Here is a 26,350-nt window from a genome sequence, read left to right as displayed (position 1 = left end):
TGTCCTTACAGTGAATGACTTCACGGTGATCCGTAAAAAGTTCAAGTGCCCCTACTGCAGCTTCTCTGCGATGCACCAGTGCATCCTAAAGAGGCACATGCGCTCCCACACTGGCGAGAGGCCCTACCCCTGTGAAATCTGTGGCAAGAAGTTCACCAGAAGGGAGCACATGAAGAGACACACACTGGTGAGTGCAGCTAAGCAATCTCCTGTAGGAGTCAGTAAATTACACCTCATTCCAAGTGTGAGTTAAAATTTAGAAAATGATGTGTTTCCCCTGCACAGGTCCACAGCAAAGACAAGAAGTATGTGTGTAAAGTGTGCAGCCGAGTCTTCATGTCAGCAGCCAGCGTTGGAATCAAACACGGCTCCCGTCGCCATGGCGTCTGTGCCGACTGTTCCGGTCGGGGCATGGCCGCCCTGCTGGACCACAACGGGGAGGTGGGCGGAGACATCTCTCCGGAGGAGGAGCTGTATCCCGGCGATCGTTTCCACGATGACCAGGCGGAGTGCGACGGCGACGGAGAAGGGGAGGAGGAGATGATGGTGGAAGGGGACGGGGAGATGTTGGGAGAAGGAGAGGAGGAAGGAGGGAAGTGGAAGGACTCAGGGATGACCGCTGAGGCGCACGGAGCACTGGACAATGAGAAGGAGGAGAGTGACTCCTCGGCACAGGAGGGGGAGCAGCAGAACGGCAGCGAGAGGGACTTCGCCTGGATCTCATAGAATCTGTCCAGCTCCTGTTAGTGGCTCATCATCAATCTCTGAAGATCTCTTGTGATCTCTCAGGCAGAATCCTCTGCTCTCTTTACCCATTCGTCCCACAGTGGGCAGGCCTTCCTTTGAATGGAAATGCTGTAGGGTGATGCGCGACAATGATCTAGTTCCATTCTGAGTGACACTCAAATACACGCACACGCAGACACACACACACTGACACACACACTTACACTTACGCTATTCTAAACCTTGACTGCCATAGTAGAAGAAGAGTGATCAAGAGATGGCTTAAGTGCAAGGCTTTTTCTGCTTACCTCCTTTACTTCTGATGCAGTGTTTTTTTGTGTTTCTTTTTCTTGAGGGTTCAGGCTAGAGTCCAGTAGTTTTCTACTCTGTCACAACAGGAATCAACGAGGACGCTGCCAAGGACACGCCCAACGCTAGACTGCAACTTTGTATGTTTGCCATCACAATCACCATGGAAACCAAGGATCACTGACAGTGTAGGGGAATAGTCACGAGGAGAAGAGTCTTGGTCGTTCCTCCTCGTCTGTAATGTTTTCTGGAGAAAGTGTCTCTCTGTGAGTGAAGGGAGAGTCTAAATCTATTGCAAAGCTATATGTGTCAGAGGACCGGGCAGCCCGACGGCACATTGTTGATGCAGAGTCCTACTGCCACAGACTTGCACTTTAATGACAACTGACTTCTATCAAAGCCCTGAACCCGTGGTTTACATTTTTGATCTGATCTTTACTTACCTAAACAACTCGGTGACCGCACCTACCTTTAAGGATATACTTTATGTCCTCTTGACTGTTATCACGATATAGAAATCACTGAGTCTTTGTGCAGATTGCTGTTTATAGAGCCTATGCCTTTCAGTGTGGTCCTTAATCTTTTCTTCGCTTAAGTTTACCACCTGGTTTCTATCGATCCATTCCAATAAATACTGGAGATGTACATACGACTTTTGGAATTTGGAAAAAAAGGGGAATGAAAGCTGTGCGAGACAGAGAGAGACAGAGAGACTGAAAGTCAGTGTATGTGAGAGGTTTAGACGTCTTTATACACGTCGGTTTCTGCTTCCCTGTTTGGAAAATCAACTCAAGCACACAATGGATCCACATGACCTACACTAATAACTCTTTCTGTCTCTCTCGCTGTCTCTGGTACAGTTTCTCTCACACTGGAGGATGCGAATAATAGGACCTGAGAGCCGAGTCTCTCACACCTAAGGAGGAGCTGCCTTTGTTTTAAACAGTTTATTTTGTTGTTTTTCTTAGTCATGTAATTCCAGTTCCTGGATACAGAATATGCAGACTCGTTCCATGGTTAATCTTTCTTTTGGTGATATGCTTTCTCTGGCTTTGTAAGGTTAAAAGAAGAGGATCAAAATTGTGCTTGAAATTCAGAGCTTGATATTTGTAGAGAGTGTAATATTAATTTGTTTTGTTTAACAGCTATTTATTGAAAAACCTGTGTGTGGATTCCTAATTTTCTGAAAAGTCATTCCCTCCTCTCTGTGTGTGTTTAGGCTGGAACAGGATGGGTGTTTGTACAGTATGCAAGAATGAGTGTCCAGTGTCCAAAAATAGTCTATATTGATTTTCTTAAGATTATTTCCATGCTTTCGGCAAAGTTATTGACAATTCAAGAGAGGCAGATGACATGTCTTATTATTATGAATATCAGAATTATGATTACTGTTGTTGATGTTACTATTATTAATTATTAAGTGCTGGATGCTAAGCTTTATTGTGTTTTCTTTTTTTTGATATTTTATATCTTGTATAAGAAAAAAAAGCTTTTATACTTTGCCTTGTTGTGGACAGCAAGCCATGGGGCTTTTATCAACCTTTTATTGTGCCAGTTTACGCTTTTTCTGTCGTATTTGCTTTTTTTTAACCAAGGGGGAAAAACACATTGACTGTCAAAACTTCTCTGTTAGATATTTGATTGAAACATATATTCAGCACACGCTTTTGCATCACTAATGTACACTAATTGATTAATATCAAACCAAAAACAATCTTGTACTTTATATACATGAAGTGCTTTTGTTTCACAGTCTGTGTGTGCAGGTGCTTTTTTGGATTTATTGTTGTGGTGAACGGTTTTGTTGTTGGGTTGTTTTTATTTTTTGAACCCGTCACTATGTGTCACAGTTTGAAAAAGTGCACATGTTATGGTATTATTGTGAATATGAAGGGCTGTGTGAAAGGACCAGCTAGCTTTTTTGAAGACTGCATCCTAAAACCAAGCTTCTTTCTTTTCTTTTTTTTTTTTTTGTTCTGGTTTCCACTGTCTCACGCCTCAAATGACACACAATCAAGTAGTAATGCAGCGTGCAGACGAAATGCTCGGCTCAGATAGCAGAGTGTTCGGTCTACACGCTGTGTTTCTATATGCTGGTGTTTTACTGGCTCAACTCTCGTTCATTTGCATAAAGGGAAAGCGAGTGCTGCAGTAGTAACTCTGGGAAACATTTTGTTGCCAGTGCTGGTCGCACACATCAGGCCTCTCTGCTACAGGTGCCATGGACTGCACTTCCCATCAACCCCTGCTGAGAAACTCTCAGTCCAGTGCGATTCGTGATGCTTTCTTCATGTCTGGCAACTGTCTTTATTTTTTATTCTTTTGGTGTTATTTATTGTTTTTTTTCTTTGACCCATTTATCAAGTAGTTTTTTGGGGTGTAAAAAAAAAATAGAAGAAAGACAATGGGGTAGAAATTTTTATGAATGTCAATGGTGGGTGTGGAAGGAACCCATGATCAGTGACAAATCTCTGTCCCGTGGCGCCGTTGCGACCACTGAGAGACATCTGGATGTATGCGTGACTCCCCCGGCCCTGCGCTCTTCTCACGACCTGTACTGTACGTCTTCTTCCTCATTCTGGGTTGTACTTCAGGAAAATGTCTGCCATCAACCCCTCAATATGTGCCTCAATGACATTTCACCTGTGTGCTTGTGAGAGTGCTTGCTTCCAAGAGATGACTGAATATGTGTATCAGTGGATAGAGATTACCGAGATGATCAGATTGGAGGTGCGAAATGTGTCTTTTTTGTTTGTTTGTTTCGAGGATAAAAACTTCAAAGAGACAAATCATAATGGGCGACCAGATTCTCCTTCCCACCGTGTGTTGATGACCTTTTGTGCCCTGATTCTTGTGGTCTTAACTGCATGCCTGTGTTCATTTTGTCATACCAAAGCGACATCTTCGGCATCTGCACACAACTGTCTCATTCCACACGATGCAAAACTGGAACTGTTTGCTCTATTGCAGATGAATATGGGTATTCTTAGACGTGTACAAATTGCAATCCTCATTTAGCCTGTATAGCTTGATTCACACGTGCAAATCATGAAGCCATAGATATGGGTATATCTATATTATACTATATTTCAAAATTGGCGCTTTTTACTTTAGATTTTGTTCTTCTACTAAGAGTGATGTGTGTATACCTTCATATATATGAATTTATATTACTATTATATATTATTTATTTTCTCTCTCAAGTTTCAGAGGGTCTTTAATTTGTAAAAGGTCGCACTTGAAGCTTGAGGTTTGTTTATTTTCATTGGGAATATTGTTCAATATGATACTGACTTTATATTGATTATTATCATAATCCTGTGTTTGTAACAAAATGTGCTAAATAATCAAAAAAACCTGTCCTGTTTTTACACCTGTTTTGTTTCGGGCAGATTTAAGTGCTCTTGTGCAGATATTTTTTCGGTTGATAGTACTGATCACAAAACATTTTTACAGTCAACCATGAGCCTCCTGTTTTGATGTTGGGACAGGCCCCACCAGCCGTCCAAGCCTCTTTCTAACTTCATGTTTAGTGGAAGAATTAGCTTGACTATTATTTGCAAAAACCAATCAGTCTCAATAAATTTTGAAATTGCTGCTGTAAAGAAGTGAATAATGTGCGCTGTGCCTTTTTGTTTTAAATGTCTGTTGATGGGACTCACGGTGTCAAACCTCCTGCTGTCCACAAGGGGGAGGAAGACACAAGTCAAAGAAAGCAGACACACAGGAGTGAATCCACCCGCTTGATCTTAAATTGCTGTATTTCCCTTTTTGGAAGATTTGTCAATACCAACATCTCACAAAATACTTCTATTCATCATCACATATGGTATAAAAAACCTGATCGCAGACTTCTTCCATTCAGGTTTATTTTCTTTCCATCACATTACATCACATAGATCACATTATCAGCATCATACATGGTCATCCATCTTTTTCAAGCACTAGTCATAGGCTTGACATTCACACAAATACTCCTTGAGTGCACCACTCCTCAGAAAGTGCTTCCTCCATGTGTGTGGGACTGGTGATGAAGACCAGAGGCCGAGCCCACACACAGGAGAAATCTTGCCCTCCAGTGAAGACCCAAGGCTGATGTAATGTTTCCCGCAAAACGCTTTTAGCACTATGTGTGTATGTGTGTCTGTGTGTTTGTCAGGCTGCAATGAGCATTTTTGCATTTAGAGGAAAACAATCTACATCAGCTTTGGGTTACTGGATACTGAGAAGGGAAATCGAACACATAAAACCCTTCAGTGTTGTATCTCCTAACAAAAAAAAAAAAGAATAGGAAAAAAATGAGCGATGCTAGACATGCAAAACAACCTCAAACTCAACCAGACAATCAATGAATGAGAAATAAAAGAAGCAAAGGTTGGTTTTCACACCAGCCACTGCAAGGCTGGGTAAAAATGCAACAGGAGAGAAAAAAAATGGTCATAAATGAGAGAAGTGACAGACAGGGTAAACGCCTGGACAAACAATAAGAGCACAGTAGAAGAAGCAGAGAACTGAGTGGAGCTGCCATTGCAATGCATTACATTTATTTTGGAAGGAGATCTATTGGCTTTGCTGCTGCTGATTCACAAACAAACGAAAACTGACATTCAAGAAAGCAGCACATCAATTTTTGACATTTTTTTTTGGAAAGAAAAAAAACAAAGGCTTTTTTGATGCACATTTCAAGGGTTTAGTTTAGCTTAATATACTGGGTAAAGGCTTGGGTGGGACCACAGTAAAGCTGGACAGCACAAGAACAGGAAATGGAAAAGGACAAGGTGATCAGAGAAGAGTTTCTGTAGTGAAAAGGAAATAGGAAGGATATGTCTTTTAGGAAGCAAGTGGAAGACACTAAAAGCATGCTGTCTGTTGGAATGTGCAGGGCAGGATAAAGATTCCCACAAGCTTAAAATTTCCATGGTGACCACAGGTCTAGGATTATCCTGCCTAACAACAACTTAATGTCACAACCACAAACAACATCCACAACGACGATAACCACACTTATTCAGAAAAAGTTACCATTTGGCAGGGTGATCGACAAAAGACAAAACAGCAAGAGTGTGAGTCCAGATGTCACCAAAAAGCAAGTTAGTTCTTGTTCCATTTTAAAGCATCTCATTGCACAAAGTAAGATAGTAAAGCAATACTGCACGGTTGTGTTATTTTATATGACTTAGCAGTGTGGCGACAGCTGTCTGTGGGTGTTCAAATTTGGATACCGAAATCAGGACGACTACAGGTTCACTACAGGCAGTACAAACTAGCCAGCAACTATTACAACAACAACAAAAAAAAGACTTTTTTTATAGGTTTTACATTCAACAGGTTTTGTTTTTCTCCCCTTTGCCTCTAAGCTACAACATACAATGAATCTGTTCACTATAGCTTCTCAATCGACTTTAAAAAAAAAATGAAAGAAAAATATTCTGAGCAACTGTACTGTAAAAAAAGTTTCCTTTTCATATAACAGAGATACAACAACAAACAAAACAACAATATATGAAAAAAAAGCCTCATGTTTCTTTTTATGTTGCATATGTACAAGAAAGCCCTGAAACTGCAAATCCACCTATATCGTCACTGCTTGTCTCGTGTCCATCTACTGTAAAAAGTTTCCACGCACACCCATCAACAGTCACCTTCAATCTCCATCCCCCATTTTGTAGGTCAAAGTTGTAATTGGTGATTTATTCTACAAAGAAGTCACCAAAAAAGCTCTCTCGCCAAAGATCTGCACACAAGAGCAACTTTGTACCCACGCTTCTTTCTGGCCAACGGTGACCCATGCTGCACTCAAAGAACCAAACGCTTACCGATATAGCCGCAGGACTTGATCGTCACAGGCCAGTTTAGTGCAATTTGAAAAAAGGTGGAATATTAGCTGGCAAGCACATGAGCCTGTTAGCTTAACATGCGCTAAAAGTCCCATTGTCTGCCAGCAAAAGCACTGACCTCTAACCCTGCTGGTGGAATCTAAAAGTGCTTACACTGAGGATGGAGAGACTCAACGGGTTGCATTCGACATGTTACCAACGACCAAACTAAGCTAACAAAACTGAAAGTGGTATCCAGCACTAATAACAGTATGTACACGCTACTACCTCAGCTCAGTAAAATGTAAAGAAGCGAGAACTTTTTTTTCTTTATGTTTAAGTAAAGGAAGCACAAAGCCGAAAATTACAGATAGAAAGTTTGTGAGTATTGTGAGAAAAAAACCCAGGCAATTAAACAGTGTAAAAGATCCGTTATCAAGACGATAATGAGTAGTTACAGACTGAAACTGGTGTTTTCCCATCACTGAGACAAGGCTGGTACTGCTTTCGACCCTTGGCACTCGTCCAAGGAAAGGCAAAGTGACTGACTGAGTACCACACTGTACTTCCAGTACCACACTCCCTAAAACTGCCAGCACCGCTGTGTCTGGTACAATAAATCTGACACAAAGAGCAAGACATCAACTGTTTAGATCGCTTGGTAATAATGGGGGACCCCAGAGGTTCACGACCCCACATCCCTGACACCCCATTTATTCCACCGGGCAGTGACGATATCCCTCCCACCCCCTGAAAACAAAATACCCTTTCACTTAAAAATTTGTGTATATAAAATGTCCATGTATAAAAACATGTCTTTGCGCAGTGCAACGTAGTGCAATTTCATTAGGTCAGTATACCTTTTCCTTTTTGTATTCTTTGAATTGGCACTTGGTGAAGTTGGTGAAGTTTCTGACTGGAAGAGGCCTTAGCTTATCTGGGATGTCACTGGAATTTTACAGGGAGGATCATAAATTTTCAAAAATACAGAAACTGAATGGGATATAAACTACTATGAAAGCAACCATGTGTGCTTAATGCTTTTGTTTTTTGCGCTCTGACCTCAGGCATCAGCTTTCATCGAGAAGTGATAACCGGTCGCCTTTCACTTGGTTTCCAACAGCACACGTGAGCCCGTGACAACAGAGGGACAGCACAGGTGTTTCTATGGCGACAGAGGTCTGAAATCGCACTGTATCTCAATCAAGGAGCCTGCTCAAAGATGGCCTGTTAATATCGGAGAGGACAGGCACTGTGTTGGTCATACGTTGCTACTGAGATCAGGTCAGGTCAGTGTCAGGAGCGCATAGAGAGAAGAGGACACAGCAGAATCCACATTCAAGAAACTGCTAACATACAGTACGATGGTGAATCACTTCGAAAACATACATTTACTGTCTTCACTACATTTTTGAGAGCAAATCAGAAAATTACCTGTGTAATTTTAAATTTTTTTTGAGGTGTATCGCCTTGTCTGAATTGAGGGTCTAAGAAAAGAAAAAAAAAATCTGCATCGTCTTTTTTTCAGTCATTTAACATAAAAATAGATTGAGTCAACTCAGAGAAAGTCAATGACAACTACACATTACTATTAAGGGGGAAAAATAATAAATTAAAACTATTCAGGGGATCTTCGAATGCAAGAATTCTTTCAAATATTCTTAACCATGACCACTGATTTTTGTCTGGTCCTTCGAGCTTTAACATCAACAATAAGAGTTCATCACTAAGCTGTCCAATATTAAGCCTATTACAAGTGCTTTCCCCTCAAGAGGTCTGGTAACTTTGAAGAAGGGACAGTAATTTAAAAAAGAAATCTTCTCCTTTCTGCTTTATATCTATCAATAAACAGGTAGCAAAATAGAGTAGTAATAGTAAAATGAATGATTTTCTTCAAACGATCACTAATGCTGTAAAACACATTAAAAAGGGATATATCAAAAAATTTAAGTGTCTAACTATCTAAAAATCTACCACCTACATTTTATCTAAAGCTTGGAAACCTTGGCCTACCTTTTACTATTACAGGCCTATCCTAAAAAGTAAGACTCCATTTTGGTAAAACATTTTAGAAACCTTGACACACTCATGAATCAGTGTACAGTCGAGCACCGACACCCCCGCTCTGCACTGACTCGATTTGATTCTCACAATCTATTTTCAAATGTTACACCGGAGTGAAAGATAAATTTCGAGGATTAAACACAGCATGTATTAAAACAAAGGGACAGGGAAGTCTTGGATCCTACGAAGTTACATCTGGCATCTAAATATAAAGCTGGTTAATTGCAATTATTCCAAAGACTGTTGAATGGGTAACCTCTCCATTTAAAACTGTAAGAAATGAATTAGAACGCCTGAAGTCTTATCAGGTAGTGATTGTTGGGTTACAACCTCTATGTTATATACTTACATACACAATTTACATCAGTCAGACTGTAAGTTAAAGTTTCAAAGGGCAGTTATCATTCACGTATCGTTGTGGTAAACAATCTCTTTAAGAACATCAGCTGTCAAAGGAAGAATAATGAGTCTTTCTGCCTCAACTCATGACTCAATGACAACCACAAAGTAGAAAATATTAAATGCTGTAATTCTGCTGATTGCACAGTGCAACTGCAAGTTGCTTCAGCAAGTCACTGCTGAAAATAAACTATATAAGAAACGGATATCCACTGTCGTAGGCATACGCTGGGGGTTACAGTGGTACTCTAAAAGATGACATATTTCTTCAAGGTGCATATCTCGAGGGTAAAGGTATAGAGAAGAAGAGAGGGAAATATATATACCATATATTTTGTACATCTCTCGAAAATATTTTGGAACATCAAGGGAAAACATTTTGTACCACTTGGTGTGAAGGGTTTTGTGCAGTTTTGCAAAACTACAAGTACAGCTGGCTGTGTGGAATTTGTGTAATGAACAAGTTGTTTGATATTGAACAATATGTATCCAGACATGCGGTTGACATGCAGTGAGACTGCAGAAGACGGTGATGTCAGAGCTCTAACCAAAACTGTTGGTTGTATGCGAACAGGCTTTTTGCATTTGGTAGGTTTGAAGTCCCTTACACAGTGACGATGAGAAACGGATATGCTACAGAGTTCATACCGAGTAGATCTGGTGTTAACCCTTGAACCTCCAAAAAGTGTCATGATCCACCTCCTTAACAGTAGCTTACATGATGCTCCTATAATGAACAACAGAGTATACCAAAAAGCTTATCTGTAGTCTTTAAACATCGCCTTGAGTTGAAGAAAGTGAAAAACAAAGAATCAAATCACAAGGTTCATAAGCCAATTTAAATGTTTTGTTTTTTTTTCCTTATTTGTCAACAGAGTGAAAATGTCTCAGTCTTAGAAAAAGTCTCAAAACCTGCATAAAATAACGTTTTTCTTGATGTTTTTGTTTGTTTTTACCAACCAGTTTTATTTTCTCTTTGTGTTTGGAAACGGAAAAGAGAGAAGGCGAACTCCCCTGCTGGGCTGGAGGAAGCAGCACCGAGAACTCCATCGAAAAGAAATCTCCCCTCATCTCGTCGGTGGAAGAGTCCACCTTGCTGTCACTCCGAGTGAGGAAGAGCTCATCTCACAGACCGGGGAAGGGGACTGGATTAGTCGGTGAATCTCTGACAGGCTTTTTTCCAGCGACAGGCTGTGCACCACATTTCTCTCTTCTCCATGCCGTACACCTTTCTGCACTTCTTCGCCTCCCCACGGGGTTTCCTTGGTAACAGCAGATGTGACAGCATAAGGACATGCACACAGACATCCAGACGCCCACATGGGCAAAAAACACACATATATGTACAATGTGCTCAACTAAATGTGTACATGTGTACGTAAGGGTAGGATGAGATACGACAAAGATATCGTTGAATAGGTTGAGGCTGGGAGCAAAGCAGGGTCTTGGAAGTGTATAATCACAATTCTGTGCATTTATTGGGGCAAATTTTACAAGAAATCAATCATGGCCAGCTATCTAGCAGGATTTGTATCATTAGCACACAGACATAAATTAGTCTCAATGTTCTTATTTTACCTTCCATTGGCAACATACTATTATTTGATATTACTAGAACACGCTGCTGCAACCCCTCTCAAAGTAAAAGGTTTGTGTTCTAAGCCAACCTAACAGAAAGATGCAAAAGAAAGAAACACAATTTGGTATTCATAATATTGCCTGCTGAATAATATAATGCAGGGGTAGCCAACATGGTGCCCGCGGGCGCCTGGTTGCCCGCAGAGACCATGTGAGTTGCCCGCCACACATGTTCTAAAAATAACACTAGTCACCATGAAATTCCTTATAAAAAATTATAGTTGTTGTTCTTTTTAAATCAAAAATACTTACATTAATGCAGATTTTGAATTACAATATTTATTATAATTTTTTTTAAAAACAAAAATGTCTTCGGTGTAAATGAACTTTGACCATGTCCGAGTCAAAGTTCACTGCGCATGTCCAACTACCACGTCACTGCTGAAGCGTCCGGGCGCAGACACTTTAGGAAGCTAGATGTGGTTTTTACCCCCAAAACACGACAGAGAAGTGAAAGAGAAAACACTATTTATTCACGATGATTGGGAGGAAGAGTTCTTTTTCACGACAGTGAAAGATAAACGTATGTGTCCTATTTGCGGGGCGACTATTGCGTCGGCAAAGCGGCACAATGTGGAGAGACGCTACTTTAGCCGCTACAAAGCTTCCATGCTAACTAGCCACCTGGTAGTACATAGACTGTATGCGCACTACGGACAGGAAAACCCGGGACTTAAAGGCAGCTTGGGCATCTGCTACGCGGCGAAAAGCTTCTTCGTGGAGAAAAATGTACCATTAGAAAAGTTTGTTTTAGTCACGACGGACGGGACTCCCTCCATGACGGGTCGGCATGCAGGCTTCACTGTACGATGCAGAGGTGATCCAGACTTCCCAACATTCCTACATTACCACTGCATCATTCACCAGCAGGACATATGTATGTACAAAAGTGGCCGGATTTGATCATGTGATGACTCGTGTCATGAAGATCATAAATGGCTCCAAAGCCAAACAACCAGGACATTGAAGGTGCTGCTGGAGGAGCTGTTAGCTGAACATGGTGACCTGTTACTACACACAGAAACCCCATGGATCAGCAGGGGACCAGTTTTACAGCGTTTTTTGTCACTGTTGGCCGAAATCAAAGAGTTGATGCAATCCAAAGGTGAAGACACCTTGGTGCTTGAGGACACTGAGTGGATTCTTGCCCTTGCATTTTTAACGGACATCACTGGGAAACTGAACCATCTGAACTGTGAGCTACAAGGTAAAGGTAAGACATGATAAGCTCTGCAATGCCAGGCTTCCCACTAACACACATTTACAGACAAAGAAAGAGGTAACATGTTGTCATTCAGAACACCGTGCCATTACACAATATGTGAAAAATAATTTGTTGAAAACATGTAATGATTTGTTGATATGATCTGTTAAAAATGTTGCAATACTGGTGAAAATGCTGGTCATTGGTACTAATGTGATAGGATTCATTTCAAAATGTGAAAGAGTTGATTTTTTTTTTCCTTACATAACTGATAATTTTTACAAACATGGGACAGAGTTCATGAATTGTTCAAAAATGTTACAAAGGTAGTAGTTTGCACAAATGAAGCATGATTTGATGACAGTTAATGATTTCCTAAAAATGTTAGAAGTGACAATTTGCACAGAAATGTAACTGGTGTGATTTTGAACAAAATGCTGCAAATATGCTGATTCATACAAAACTGCTAAGAAAGATATTTACCAAAGTTTCAGAGATGGGATACCTCTGACTTAAATATTGGAACAGATTTCCATATACCTGTGTGTGTGTGTGTGTGTGTGTGTGTGTGTGTGTGTGTGTGTGTGTGTGTGTGTGTGTGTGTGTGTGTGTTTCCTACCGTCATTGTGGAAATCATTGTTAATAATTATTTTAAGGAATAATTAACATAAATGTGATCAGAAAGTCTTTTTACATATTATTTTCATTATTATTATTATTGTTTAAAGGTGATGGCGCAAGTTTGCTATTGAGGAAGTTTGTATCAAACAAGGTGCCCTTTGTGCTACTCAGTACCCTTGAAGTTGCTCTCAGGTTCAAAAAGATTGGTGACCCCTGATATAATGTAAATATAGAGATAAGTGGAGCAGTACTACCCCCATTTCTAGACTTTAACAGAATGGGTTAACAATCCTAACACAATCACAGAGACACAGCACACACAGAAAATGGCTGATGCATACCTGGTTCCTGGTGTGGATTTAGTTGCCGGTGTTATTAAAGTGTGGCTCTTATTAACAGTGGTGTGTGTGCTGGCTGCTGGCTGCCGCTTTTCACCGATGCTAACTGTCCGAACATGAGTCACAGGCCCCTGGCAAAATGAAAAGACATCATAAGTGTATTGCTTAATATTACACTGACACACTGGAGCCTTTGAGCCTCTGGACTACTTTCAAATGTAGCTGAACAGAGAGAAAAGGTCAGTTATCATACAAGGGTTAAACAGACAATATGCAAAGCTTAGGTAGTTACAAAACACAAGAAACAACCGTATTACTAACTAGTATCACTAGTAGGTAACTAACTGGTTAGAACATCTGTCGTTCAACTGAAAAGCTTGGTTCAGTAATAAAACATCTGCATAAAATGGAATGTGCAGATTCTGTTATTGTACATTATGTTAGCTCCAGTACCTTCACTAGTCCTGGTGAGCAGTGAATTTCTCATATTACACATTAATATGCAAAAGTCCAGCCTCTCCTGGTTAAATTAAATATATTTTTAAAGTGAAGAGAGGTAAATACCACTCCTGCAGTGGACATCTCAAACAATGCTTTTATCACATTTTAATACACTGTTACTTTTTATTCACTAACTTAAAAAAAATACATGATTAAACTGAATGTGCGAAAGTTGGTCCTTCTTTCCCAGCGATTGTTGTCGTTTCAGTACCTGACTGGCAGAAAATTCTTTATCATCCATGATTGTCAAGCCACAAAATCCCCTTGTAGAGCTTTGCACAGTGTTGTCCAATTTCTGAAAGCTTTCTATGTCATCATGAGACAGGCACAAGCTATCACAAATACACAAATGTTATCCAGCTTAGCATGACCGTGGTTCAGACATTAGCGCATGTATGTCTTAAAGTCTTCTGCAACACAGTCATGATGAAACAGCGGAACTAGTTCCTGGAACAGAGTAAATACCTGATGCAGTTCTGTGCTATAATGTACATTTTTATGTAAAGTCGTCATACAACAGATGGACCACAGACTAACCTGTCATGAGTAAGACTGTCAAAACTAATCATGGGCTCTAATCAGAGTTTTTTTGTGTCCCTGCAGTGGTTGACTGGCTGTGTTGTTATTGATTTTAAGTTCATTTTATTAGTTTGGAAACATTCTGTAGCTAAAGACGTCTGACATGCTTTTAAAATGCAATATATGCCTCCTTCATCTTTCAGGCCCATCTCCAATGAGCCTAGACTGATTCAAGGCAAGACTGTCTTCAGTCATTAACATTTTTTCTACTCAATATTTTTCAACATATTCCTCATATTTATTCACACTCCATATTCAGTGATTTCTTCCTGCATGTGAGACAACACAAATAGTATAACATGGGTAACAACATTTAACACTGTACATATATAGTTTGTTTTCCTGTCTTGATTGTTAAATTGTGCCCAAGAAAGAAGCAATAATACCTCTCAGTATAAAATGATCATGATGTAAAGAAGCAAAGAGAGTGAAAAAACAGTGACAAAAAGCTCAAATGGCTTCAAGTTGAAACAGAAACAGAGAAATTAAGATAAAGATAAAAAGCCGTGAGACCAGGCCTCACTCACCGGGACGCCTTTAAAAATGACAGGAGGTGACTGCCACGACACACTGATGCCATTCCCAGTTCCAGTTCCAGGCCCGATCCCATTACCACTGCCTATCCCAGCCAGCTCAGGACCCACTGGGATACTCACTGGAGCAGTGGCCTGGAACATGGACAACCACCCCACGAAACCAGAAGAGGACACAACAGAAATAAGGAGGGACAGGAAATGTGCAGACAGAAACAGAGAAGAAGAGAATACAATAGAAATAGAAGGTATAATTAGTAGGGAAGGCATTTCTCCAATATGCCTTCAAATCAATGCTGAACATAAATCTAGAGCAAAACTGCCTGTGACCATTTTAAAAAATTGCCATAAATGCAAAATTTTAGACTTATAGTGAGAAATATAGTTCAACCAGCCCTCATGTCACCTCTCTTAATAATTACAGAAAAAAATCTAGTTGGGGATCTTGGTTTGAGCCAGTGTTCGTCCCAGATTCTTTGATAATCTGAGGGGTTTACAGATTCAGTCTTTAACCTCATGAACTGCTGGCAGATTCATTGGGACTGTCCCGATTAATATCACACATGTTCGTGTGGTGTCACTATCACCCAGAGTAGCGGACACGGTTGTAAAACAAGGCAAAACACTATAGCCCTGGAGGCCAACATTAGCTACCGATATCAAAACAACAACTTAAAATCTCACCTCTAGTTCTCATTGAAGGATAAACAAACCATGCTGACCACATCTTCTGAACCATTTTCTCATTCACTTAATTTAATAGCAATCCAAGATATTATTAGTGTTACAGCAAGTTGTTTGATCAGCAAGCTGTTTAACCTTAAGATCACGTGACGTGGCGCACTGCTCCCTGATTGCTTCCTTTTGGCATGATCATATTAATAACATACTTCAGTGCGTGAAGCACCCTTAATTTCAAATCTCGTAGTGTATACGTGACTGAAGTCAGTGAGAGGAATATCTGTAAAGTTTATATATGTGGTACAACCTGATATGAAAATCTCTTTAGACTTGAAAACTCCTGTAGTATGAGCCCAGCCTTATACTCTTGCATAATATGTCAAAGAATTATTTCTGAGAAGGAGAAAGAATAGCAGTAAGAGCATGAAGTTAGCAGAATCAAATAGAAGTGTTTGCGCAAAGTATGATACAAAGAAGCATTTGTTTCACTTTTGCATATGCATACTGTACATCTATTTTTATGTGCATTTTCTGTTGTCATGGCAACTGAAAGTTCAGTACTACCTCAAACCACTGCAAAGGACTGAATTCAATACTGAGTATTTTAAATATTTATATCTATGCCAAATGTGTTCTTCCAGCTGCAACCATTTCATTTTATCTCCAAGGACATATAAATGAGCTGTGCACATGAACTGCTACAGTAAAAACAAGAAGAAAAAGAAGAAGGGCACAAAGAAAAAGGTTTATAGAGGTTTAAGAAGTTTATATTAAATTTTGTAAGCAGGTATTTAACCGTAATTTATTCTAGAAATTAAATCTTTTCTGGCTACAAAATTAATATAAAAATATAAAAAATATACTCTGATTTCATCCTTCATGTGGACCTTGTTATATTCTCCAACCCACACTGGTGTAGGAGCTAAGTAACTCACCCTGACCTTTTTTTTTTTTTATGCACTAACAAAAACTTCCTGTGCAGACTCCATATGATGGAAAATTTAATCTATGTGTTATCTCGTTTTTAAAGGTACCGTAATAGCATCTATTTCATGGATTGCCATTTAGTTATGTGTGTTACACCGTGTCAATTACCTGGTAGGCGTGGTCAGTGCGGATATGACAGAGTGTGGAGGGAGCTGATTGACTGAGCAATGTAGGGGCGTGGCTCTGCGAACCATTCATATTGATGTGCTCGGAGTGAGGGACATCGGTGAGCGGTGGAGGGAAGATGGGCGGAGGACCAGCTGTGGTGGGTGAGGTGGGTGTGAGGCTGGACAGACCCTCTGTTAGGCTGTCCATGTTGACCTCGATCTCTGAGTAGTAAAAGTCCTCCTCTCCATCACTGTAGTCCGAGTCACTGTTTCGCCTGCAAGCAAAATTATTTGCATGATAAACTGCAAATACACAATTAATACCGAGAAGAAGTAATAGCCAGAGTTTCATAACATTATAGTGCATTTTAAAAGTGGTGCCACTAACATTATAAGCTTAACCAGAGCAGGGACAAATAAAGTTGTCTGAATCTGAATCTATTATGGCACTAAAAAAAAAAAAAAAAAAATGTGTACTCTTTCAAACAGCAGGGGGCACTAAAAGCCAATCGGCTGAAGAGGAAACTCAGACATATAAGCTGGGGACAGCAAGCAAGTCAGAGTATACTTTCAATCCCTAGAGTAACAGAGTCCCAGTCTTAACTTTTAATAAAAGATTATTGACTATATATTCACAATAATAATAAATATGACACTATCTTTACACAATAACATTTACTGTCTTTTCACATTATCCCAGGTTTACATGCTGCATTGAGAAAAAAACAGCCACAATATGACTCATTTCTGACTCAGTGGACCACATATGATATAATTTCTTACCTCTCACATTCATATGTAGACAGTAAAAACAATATATACAATAACATTGTGATATCAAAGTTATGCTGGAATAGGTTAGGCGATGTTACGATTAATTTGTCTTTATTGGACAATTCAAAGTTGCAATCAAAATTATTTATCTGCTTTAACCACACGAACATTCTAGTGAAGAGTCAAAGAAACTTTAATGTGTTTTACATGATTTTTGAGAAGATAATGTTGAGCTTATTTATAACATTAAATATTTTTCTTTTTCAGAAGAAAATCCATAAGCAAAATAGTCCAATCACCAAAGCCAATATTTAATCATAATAAAATCCCTTGGCCTTTATGAACGCTACAAAACTTTTTTTTTCTTTCTTTTGGAATTGCAGCCTGTTCCTCATTTGTAAAAGCTCACTAATATTCTTTAATTGCCTGGTATTTCAATGAATCCAAATGGCATTCAAACAAACAATTCCAATTTGGTCTGAACACTATAAAACAGACTCTCAATGCTCTACAGGTCTGTTGAATTTTTTCTTGCATATTCAAGTATCAGTAAGCCCTTTTATGTGCCTTCATGTCAAGGATGTGGACTTTTTTCCAAAACATTTTTTGGTGTAATGGCCCAAGTTCATCTCTTATCTTATGAGGCAGATCCTTTATCTTTGCAATGTTGGTCACTCTGGTTGAACCATTTCAAAGGCTAGATTTATGTGTTTCATGTTTTACAGTTTCCAAAAGATTATTTGATTTTTGAGCAATTAGGTAGGTATACTAGTAAATGATAATATGAAAACAAAAACAGTAATATTAGAGGTACAATATTTATGATGCAGCTAAAAAAATCCCCCAACTTGGCAAAATTATATTCCACTCATACAAGCATTGATGTTTCATGTATAAACTCTTACATACTCAGTGGGTTTAAATGATTGAGATTCCAGCTGTGCCTGTTAGCACCTGTGTGCAGACATGGTAATACAATAGCCTAGTTAGTCAGATGTAAAGGCAGGAAGTTGGACAGCATCCAGTCTGTGACAAGTGAAATGTGTGTCACTTTTCCTGTCTAACCACACTATTTAAATCACAATGTTTGACAATACTACCCTGCAGCTGCGGAGAAAAGATTGCAAACATGACACATACGATGTAAAGGTCCTTATCATAACTAAAGTCTGCATTTCAGTAAAACATCAATTAGATCAATGTTCATGTTAGCAAAGTTAGTGTGTAGGTATTTAGCAAAGACAAAAACTGTGCTAAGTGCATGATACACACGACTAGACAGTGTCAAAGAAAGAATACACACTGAAGACTAAAGGTGGCGAAGTCAAAATATTCAGACTTCAATATCATTTTTCAAAACATTTTACAGCATCTGTAAGATCTGTAAATATGCAGTTCATGTTGATCAATTTTACAGTTTACAATTTCATTTAGCAGATGTTTTTATCCAAAGCTACATCTGAAAGTAGATACAACACAAGGTAGGTAGGCGGGGCAGTGCCAAGGACCTTGGCTAAGGGTCTTCATTGGACAGCTGCACCCTGAAATCCAGGAAACAATAACTGAGCACCGCGTGCATTCAGTTGTTCTGTGATGATGACCAACTTACCCCAGGTGGACGGTGCGGATGTGTCGCTGGATCCCTGAGGAGGTGCTGAGGACTTTTTCACAGTTCTTCCACAAGCACTTGAACATTACCTTCATGGAGTTCTGAAAGAGATGTTTACCACAAAAATAACAACAATTAGGCGACTGCTAACTGGGACAGCCTTAACATGTTACTACAAAATTACTGATTTTCTCACAGTTACACAAATAAATAACCGGAGTCGCTGTAACATCTGTGCATTTATACGATTACATCTAACTTTGGTCTTTGCACTCGGTTTGTGAATCATTTTCTCAACAACAGAAAAAGATCAGCTGTCAGATAGCCTAAGTGAAATAGAAAAAATAACACATTTTCGGCAGAACCCTATTCTTATGTATTTCATGGGAACAGAGGTTGATGCAGCATGTCTTGTCTCGTTCTTCTGTGTGGATCTCATTGGCAAGTAACTATGCTTCATTAGAGATCTATGAGACCAGTAAGCTGATAAAAATATCAGCTCAGTAGGAGACTTTTTTTAGACACATACAGAGCAAAAGAGAAATAAAAGTACAGAAAAAGAAGGGGGCAGAGATGAGACAATGAAATTATACTGAGAGACTGATTAATAGATAAATAGATTATTTTTGATCTTTCCCTGCTGTCTGTGCATGCTGTGTGTTGGGTTGAGGTTTCAAAGCACTGAAAATAGTTTGATGTGAGGGCAAAAGCTAGGATTAGCCATATTGTTTGACAAAAAATTTAAGGCCTCTCACAAAAATGCAACTAAATAAACAAGTGTTGCAGGACCACAAGTACAAACAATCATGGCCTCTTTTTAACATCTGATTAGCAAAAGGAGTGTTTGGAAATGCTTATCATAACTGAGCCTCTTGAAATCTGATTTAACAGAAAACCCAAGATAAGCTCTGTAGGTTAGTTAGTTAATAAGTGAGCTGCGAAGAGATGGCTAGATGGAGTGTGTTTTTATTTCAATTCATTTTCTTTTTCACATATCAGGGGCTGGCAGCTGTCCCTTGAGCAGGCAGAGACCTGCATCACTGCTAATGAAAGACAGTGGGTGTGTACTTTCATTACTTTCCAACAGCCTCTGGAGAAAGAAGGGCGGGGGGGGGGGGGGGTGAGAGTAGAACAGGTTTTTATCAATGGTTATGTTAACTCTCTGCTACACTATTCCTCTTAACTATGTCTAATTGACTGTCACCACCTTTCATTGTGTTCAACACTGACATTCTATAGAACTCCTTGTGTGGTTCTGGCTATATGCAGGTACTCTACCATACTGTTTAAAACAACACTCCTAATAGTAATTCACAGCAGTCTTAAATCCCACAAACAATCGTAAATCACTTAATTCTTTAAGCGTTTTTCTTGCATCTTAGCACAGTTACAGTAAGACTGCTGATTGCCGTGTGTAATAATCCTCTTAACTCACTGCCTGTACAAAATCAGACATCATACAGTCCAAGGGGTGGCTGTTCATACACAGTTCAGACCTCTGGAGTTAGTATCAGCTGTATTACAACCCAAAGCTAACCAGCAAGTTAGTTCACCTTTTGGCTCACACAATTTGTTTTTCTATATTCCTCCGAGCATCATCCTACTTAATTTCATGTCTGCTATAGAATGGCATGACTTTCTGGTAGCATTGTCCTTGGAGTCTTCATGGTTTCATATATTCGTCAGCTCAAGAATCTTCCCTGCTGCCTTACTCCATGGAGGTTGAATTGCAAACTCCCACATATGCAGAACATAAGCCCTCTTCTGTTACTGCATGGCTGGAGGAATATTTAGATTCATTTCTCCTGCTGCTACCTTAAGCATCAATTCTGCTTTCCTTCTTTACACCTTCTAACTGCCCTCATTTTAATGCATCCCTTGAACCCTTACTTCCTGCATCCCTCCTCCGTCTGCCTCCTCTCCTTTCTTACAAAACCTTCCCACCTCTTCCCCTGAAAGGGCCTGAGAAAGGGATGTAAAGCTGCTTGACAATGAAAACACTTTGCTGTACTGGATTGTTTCCTTAGTACAAAAGGACATGATAATCCATCATGCACACAAGCAGAGAACAACTGGCCTTATGTCAGACACTATTAAACAGCATGGTTTTCACATTTTCTGAATGTTTCTGTGGTGCTTTCCAAAGTCTCTTCCTCCAGTTGCTTTAAAGAAATAACAAAAAGCACATGAGATTTGTTTGTCTACAACTGTAATCTGAGAAAAAATGTTTGTCATTCCTTTAAAGTGAATTTAAAAGAAAATTCTTGAATTATACTGGCTGTATGCATTTGCTAGGCTTGGTCATTAAATTATAGACACTTTCCTAAGCACTTCTGCACATACTGTGTCTAACTGCCTGAAACACTGCCTCAGTGATATGTTTCTGCTAATTGATAAAATAATAGTTTGTAATCTTATCTGTCCAGATATGACTTTTGACAACAGACATTTATGTGAATGGACTGTATGGATTATAGAGTTATGGTCAACCAAAATCTAATTAGTTCATTCTTGAGTTTAATTTGACATTTGTGATAAATTTGAAGAAAAAAGATCCTCCAAGCACTTAAGAGATTTGTATTCCTGAGAAAGGCATGAGGTGGACCATTGGATGAATAAACAAAAAACATAATTTGTCAGGCCTCAGTTGTCACTGAGGAAATTAAATAAAGAATGAAAACCTTCTAGTTGTTTAGAAGTTATCATTTGATTCAAATATGACATGTTTTACCTAATATGAGCATTCAAATCAAACAAAATAATTTACAGCACGGAGACAATACTGTAAGGGGAAATTTGTTTAAATCATTAAGTGTAAATTTTGTCATTTTGCCTTTTAATGTCAAACATTAGTTTCAAATATTTCTAATAATAATAAAAAAGGACTTTGTGAACAAAAAAATGCATGCACTGTATTACACTGTTTTGTGATCAAGGATTAGTGTACACACCAAAAATTAAACTGAGAAAAAAATCGTGTGAAGACAAGTGAAATGATATGAGCTGCTGACTCGCAAAAAATGGTTTATATTAGCCTTTTCATCGAGTATTAAAAGCAGGAAATACATTTCAAATTAAAACTTAAACAGAAACAATTTGACCAAAAAACACCCAATGATGGGATGAAATTTTAAATGTGTGAACTCTTTCACTCTACATGTTGCAGCAGGACATGCGCATCCATCTTTACTTTTCGCTTCCGAGGTATGGGGTCCTCAAACATGAAGTGCGTGTTCTCTGTGACATCCTCATTGACATCATCAGCCTGGGACGAGAGCAGGAAGTTCTTGTTGGTATCATTGGTGAGTGGTGGGGACGGTGTGGAGGGTACTGATTGGTCACTGGCATCCCAGCTCCAGTTGCCGCTGGTCGAACTGCTGTAGCTAGTTGACAGCACCTCTTTCCAAGACTTATTGGCTGTCTCCTGGACTGCAGTTTGGAGAATACATAGTTAAATTTAGAATAATGACAAGATATGTCCAAAATGAGTGTTACATGATTGATAACAGGCAAAATTAATGTGAACAAATGCCCAAAAAGGCCTAAAATACAAAACCTTACTGGCAACATAATGTTGGGACTGTATGGAAAAAAATCCTGACCCAAATCCTAAAACTGTACAATGGAAATTAAAACATAAAATAATTCCAAAGCCTGTTTGATCCCTAAACTTTAATATCTATATAGATACTTTACTGTCCTACCATTTTTCATTAAGCTATGTTGAAGCCTGCCCATTAAGCCCAAACATCTTTAATTTCCTGGACAAGGTACTACAGTATTTCTCTAAGTCTTGGCCCAGAAACCCTTTCCAAAGACTTTGACCTTTTGACCAATCCAGTGAGGCTTAACCTAACATTAACCTATGTCTTGATAATCACGATGGCTTGATCGGACTTTTACTGTTACAGATAGTATTAGAAAAAACCTAAACCCCAATATAGACCAAAGCTTAATATCATGTATGGTGGGGATTAACTTATATAAACCAATAACTTTCCTACAGAAATATAAGGAGCTGAATACTGGTTTACATAAATATATAGCGTACATCAATTTGGGTATGAGGATTACGGTGCTATTTTACAGAATTACTAAGGCACTTAAGCGAATCAGGTGCAGTTACTACAAGTGAAAAACAAATCCTAGCATGGGCAGTCTGACTTCAACTCCTAAAAGAAACAATATAGGGGAAGTGAGTCCCAACAACACATAACAACTGTAAAAGTCATGCTACATAAAACACTAAAAAAGTATTTTTTTGTTAAATGAGCATTATAAGTAGATGTGTGCTGGGAGTTCTGCTAAACAACAGTACAATCACCTAAACCTTTAACAGGAATTAGCTCATGGATATTTTTATAAACTCCACCAAACGATAAATCGAAGTGTCAACCAACATCTCCTTTCTGCAATATTTTGCATCAAGTAAGCATTTCATCAAGCGTACCTCCTCACAAACCCACAGCATCTTCTGATAAGATCTGACTGCTGAATTCTACAATTAAAGTTTACAGCTCTTGATTTGTTTTCTACTTCATCCCAATTTGTACAGCAGGGTAAAACAGGGTGCCCCTGGCTGGGCCTATGGCTCCCATGGATCTGACTAGCTACATGATGTCTTCCTGATTTCAAAAACCACAGCTTTGGTTTAATGCAGAGCTTGGAAAAAAAAAAAAAAAAAAAAAAAAGTTGACAGGACTTTGACCATCTGGAGGGGTTGGCATGGTAATGGCAACCACAGCAACACTGAAAACACCAAAAAGAGCTGTGGTGATAGGGTCAAGGCTAAACAGTTGGCAAAAAAGTGCTGGGCATGGGTAAACATGGATGCATACAAAGAAAAGGGTATAGTGCTAATAACAAGACTCCCTTTGACTGTATATACAGGTTAACACATCAATGACTCAAGCAGCTCAGTCTGTGTCAGAGTAAACTAACATCAAGTCATTTGTGATGAGTACCGTTCACAGCTTTACCTCGGAGTGAGTAACCCTTGGCATGATTTAAAGTGAATGTCCTTGATTTGTTAAATGTAGAGGATGAGTCAGTGTTTGATGGAGCAGCTTCTGCTGGAGGTGCAGCAGGTAAACTGTTGAATGCAGCTGATACAGAGGTTTTTGTGTTACCTGTAGGTGCAGAGGAAGGGTAGAGCACCAAAGAGGATGTGGACAGTGAGGTCAGAACGGTGGCAGCCATCACCTCCTTATCAGCATGATCCGAGGGCTTCCTGCAAAACACACAAATATGGATTGACCACATAGGAAGAATGTCAGGTGTCGTTTTTCACAGGTGCTCTTGTCTTCGCTTTGCCTCCAGCCCCGAATATGTGTGAACAGATCAATTTTCAGCCATTGTTTGTAAAAGTTTATTTTTGACTGCGTATCGGAGAAACGAAAAAAATGTTTCAGAAAAAAAACTGGCTTTATCCTCAGGGAAAACTGCAAATCTCTGTAGCTAACCCAAAAATCAACGGTAATGTTAGAAAAAATTTAAATTATGCAGTACACAAATGCAACAACTAGCCAGAGCCCAAATAGATAAACAATACTGTGTACAGGTAGCCTTGGACAACCCGCTGTTTAAGTGTGTTTGCTTTTGTGCCTCTGTGTGCACAGGAGAATTGAAAGCCTCTAGAACGAAAGTGTTTTGTGGTATCTGCACAACTTGTATAACCTCTCATAGACAGCGGGAGAGAGATGCTTGTTTCTCTCTTCCTGCTCACTAAGCCCCATGCTGAACAGTCCACCCTCATCTTAAATCTTTTTTATAATACCCACAGCATACATTCACAAACACATACATAGAGAGCCCTGAGAGTGTGCTTAGTTATCCAGCATTCTAATAAAAATGTGACTGCACAGCAATTTGCAAGATCCTGAAAACATGAACAAAACGTATCTGATTCACACACACATTTGTTCTCTCAGTTGATTCTATTTAGCACTCTTCACCCCTGTTCTTGCTTGTCCTTGAAATTGAAATGTGGGGAAAATTATTTAAGGCTGGGCCAAGAACCAACCCACACACTTGTGCACATTTGCACACACACATAATTGAAAGTAAATTCTCATGTAAAATCCTGAAAAACGGCAAGTTGCTATGGCATAAACAGTGACCTGAGTACCTAACAGCTATGTACTGTAAGTATGTACAAATCCAAATGTACAAAGATGTGCTAACACAAAACAGAAACACATTCATACTCAAAGAGAAATGGAGCCTGCAGCTTTAAGAGGTCCTTGTCCAGCCCCCGGACTTCTCCACTACACAACCAGAGTAAACTGGTTTGAGGCATTCTCTCAGCCAAGCCCTAAGCCCTGGCAGAAATCTGCTTTGAGTCTCAGTGCGCACACACACGCACACACACACTACGCACAAACTTCACACTGGAGTCCACAAACACATACAGAAGTGTACTTTAAATCAGAAAGCCAACATGTACCTGCGCACGCACACTCGCACACAAATGAGTAGTCTGAGAAACATTTTACAGACAGAAAAAGTTTTTATAAAATGGCTCAGCCCCCACGCTGATGAGAATGTGGTGGATGCGAAGCAAACAGATCACAACGGAATGTACCAGATATGGAGGAATCTCTCAGTGATGGCTTGAACACTGACGAAAGATTTTGGTTTTACTCTCCCAACATCTCAAAACATGCGCTAAGTGCGTCTGTGTGTGTGTGTTTGTGAGCTGTGAATACAATGTAGGCATTAGGCAAAACAGTTGTGTGTAATTATAAAATACCAACATGGAGAGAATCCTGGTATGCAAAGAATAATATCCACACCGCAGCGAAAATAGAAGACATATTTACAGAGGAAAGGCGGGTAACTCACATATGCACCTCACACACACACACACATTCACAGGCATAAACACACACGTCACACACACAGTCTGGACGAGAGATAGAAAGATAACAAGATTAGTCGTGTCCTGTTTCAGTCATTAGCCTTGTTTTCTGCACTAAACAAGGCCAACCAGGGACACGATTTTGATTTATGGACTTCTGTCTCTTTCTTAATAACATTTCTGTGCTGTTATTCTCATTTTGGGGCCAACATGTCTGTCTGATCGTAGTTTTACGGAAATCCTGCTTTAAATTTGGTAAAATGTGAGTTAAGAGTCCTGGTTAGGTCTCATTTGGCCTGTCAATAGTGTTGCATACTAGCAGCATACAACTGACACTCACAAGTGCCTTTGCTTTTGGTGTGTTTGTTATTAGGTAGACAAATTATAAAACAAAAAAACACAAACTGGGACGATGACAAACTTATGACTTGATGTCAGAGCCAAGTCAGACTTCGATATCCCTCTCTTGTACATATGCATACAAACACACACAGATACCAACACACACTTAGTCCATTAATACCCACCCTTCCAACCCACCCCAATTTCCTGACATTGAGCATTTTCCTTCCTCTGCTTCCCATAACAACGATGACACCCCACCA

General features: G+C 39.4%; 2 protein-coding genes across 4 annotated transcripts in view; one reads left to right on the top strand and one right to left on the bottom strand.

Annotated features, from left to right (window-relative positions):
• Positions 1-4,643, top strand: part of zbtb46 (zinc finger and BTB domain containing 46) — a 62,863-nt gene extending 58,220 nt beyond the window's left edge. The window contains exons 8-9 of one of the 2 annotated variants that reach the window (XM_055012898.1): positions 10-187; positions 286-4,643. In XM_055012898.1, coding sequence (XP_054868873.1) covers positions 10-187; positions 286-726 — 619 coding nt within the window. In that variant the 3' untranslated portion in view covers positions 727-4,643. The remainder of the gene's footprint in view (positions 1-9; positions 188-285) is intronic. The other variant, XM_023278639.3, reaches the window with a different exon arrangement.
• A 244-nt stretch (positions 4,644-4,887) lies between these two features.
• slc2a4rg (SLC2A4 regulator) overlaps positions 4,888-26,350 on the bottom strand; it is a 39,190-nt gene continuing 17,727 nt past the window's right edge. Inside the window, exons 3-9 of one of the 2 annotated variants that reach the window (XM_023278633.3) lie at positions 24,016-24,116; positions 22,077-22,315; positions 18,887-18,987; positions 16,505-16,778; positions 14,723-14,863; positions 13,119-13,246; positions 4,888-10,576 (exon numbers count right to left, since the gene is read on the bottom strand). In XM_023278633.3, the coding sequence (XP_023134401.1) occupies positions 10,465-10,576; positions 13,119-13,246; positions 14,723-14,863; positions 16,505-16,778; positions 18,887-18,987; positions 22,077-22,315; positions 24,016-24,116 (1,096 nt within the window). In that variant the 3' untranslated portion in view covers positions 4,888-10,464. The remainder of the gene's footprint in view (positions 10,577-13,118; positions 13,247-14,722; positions 14,864-16,504; positions 16,779-18,886; positions 18,988-22,076; positions 22,316-24,015; positions 24,117-26,350) is intronic. The other variant, XM_023278636.3, reaches the window with a different exon arrangement.

The sequence above is a fragment of the Amphiprion ocellaris genome, chromosome 8 (genome assembly GCF_022539595.1).
Source record: "Amphiprion ocellaris isolate individual 3 ecotype Okinawa chromosome 8, ASM2253959v1, whole genome shotgun sequence".
Lineage (NCBI taxonomy): Eukaryota > Metazoa > Chordata > Actinopteri > Pomacentridae > Amphiprion > Amphiprion ocellaris.
Note: the sequence above shows the minus strand (reverse complement) of the source record. Positions and strands in the feature narration are given on the sequence as shown.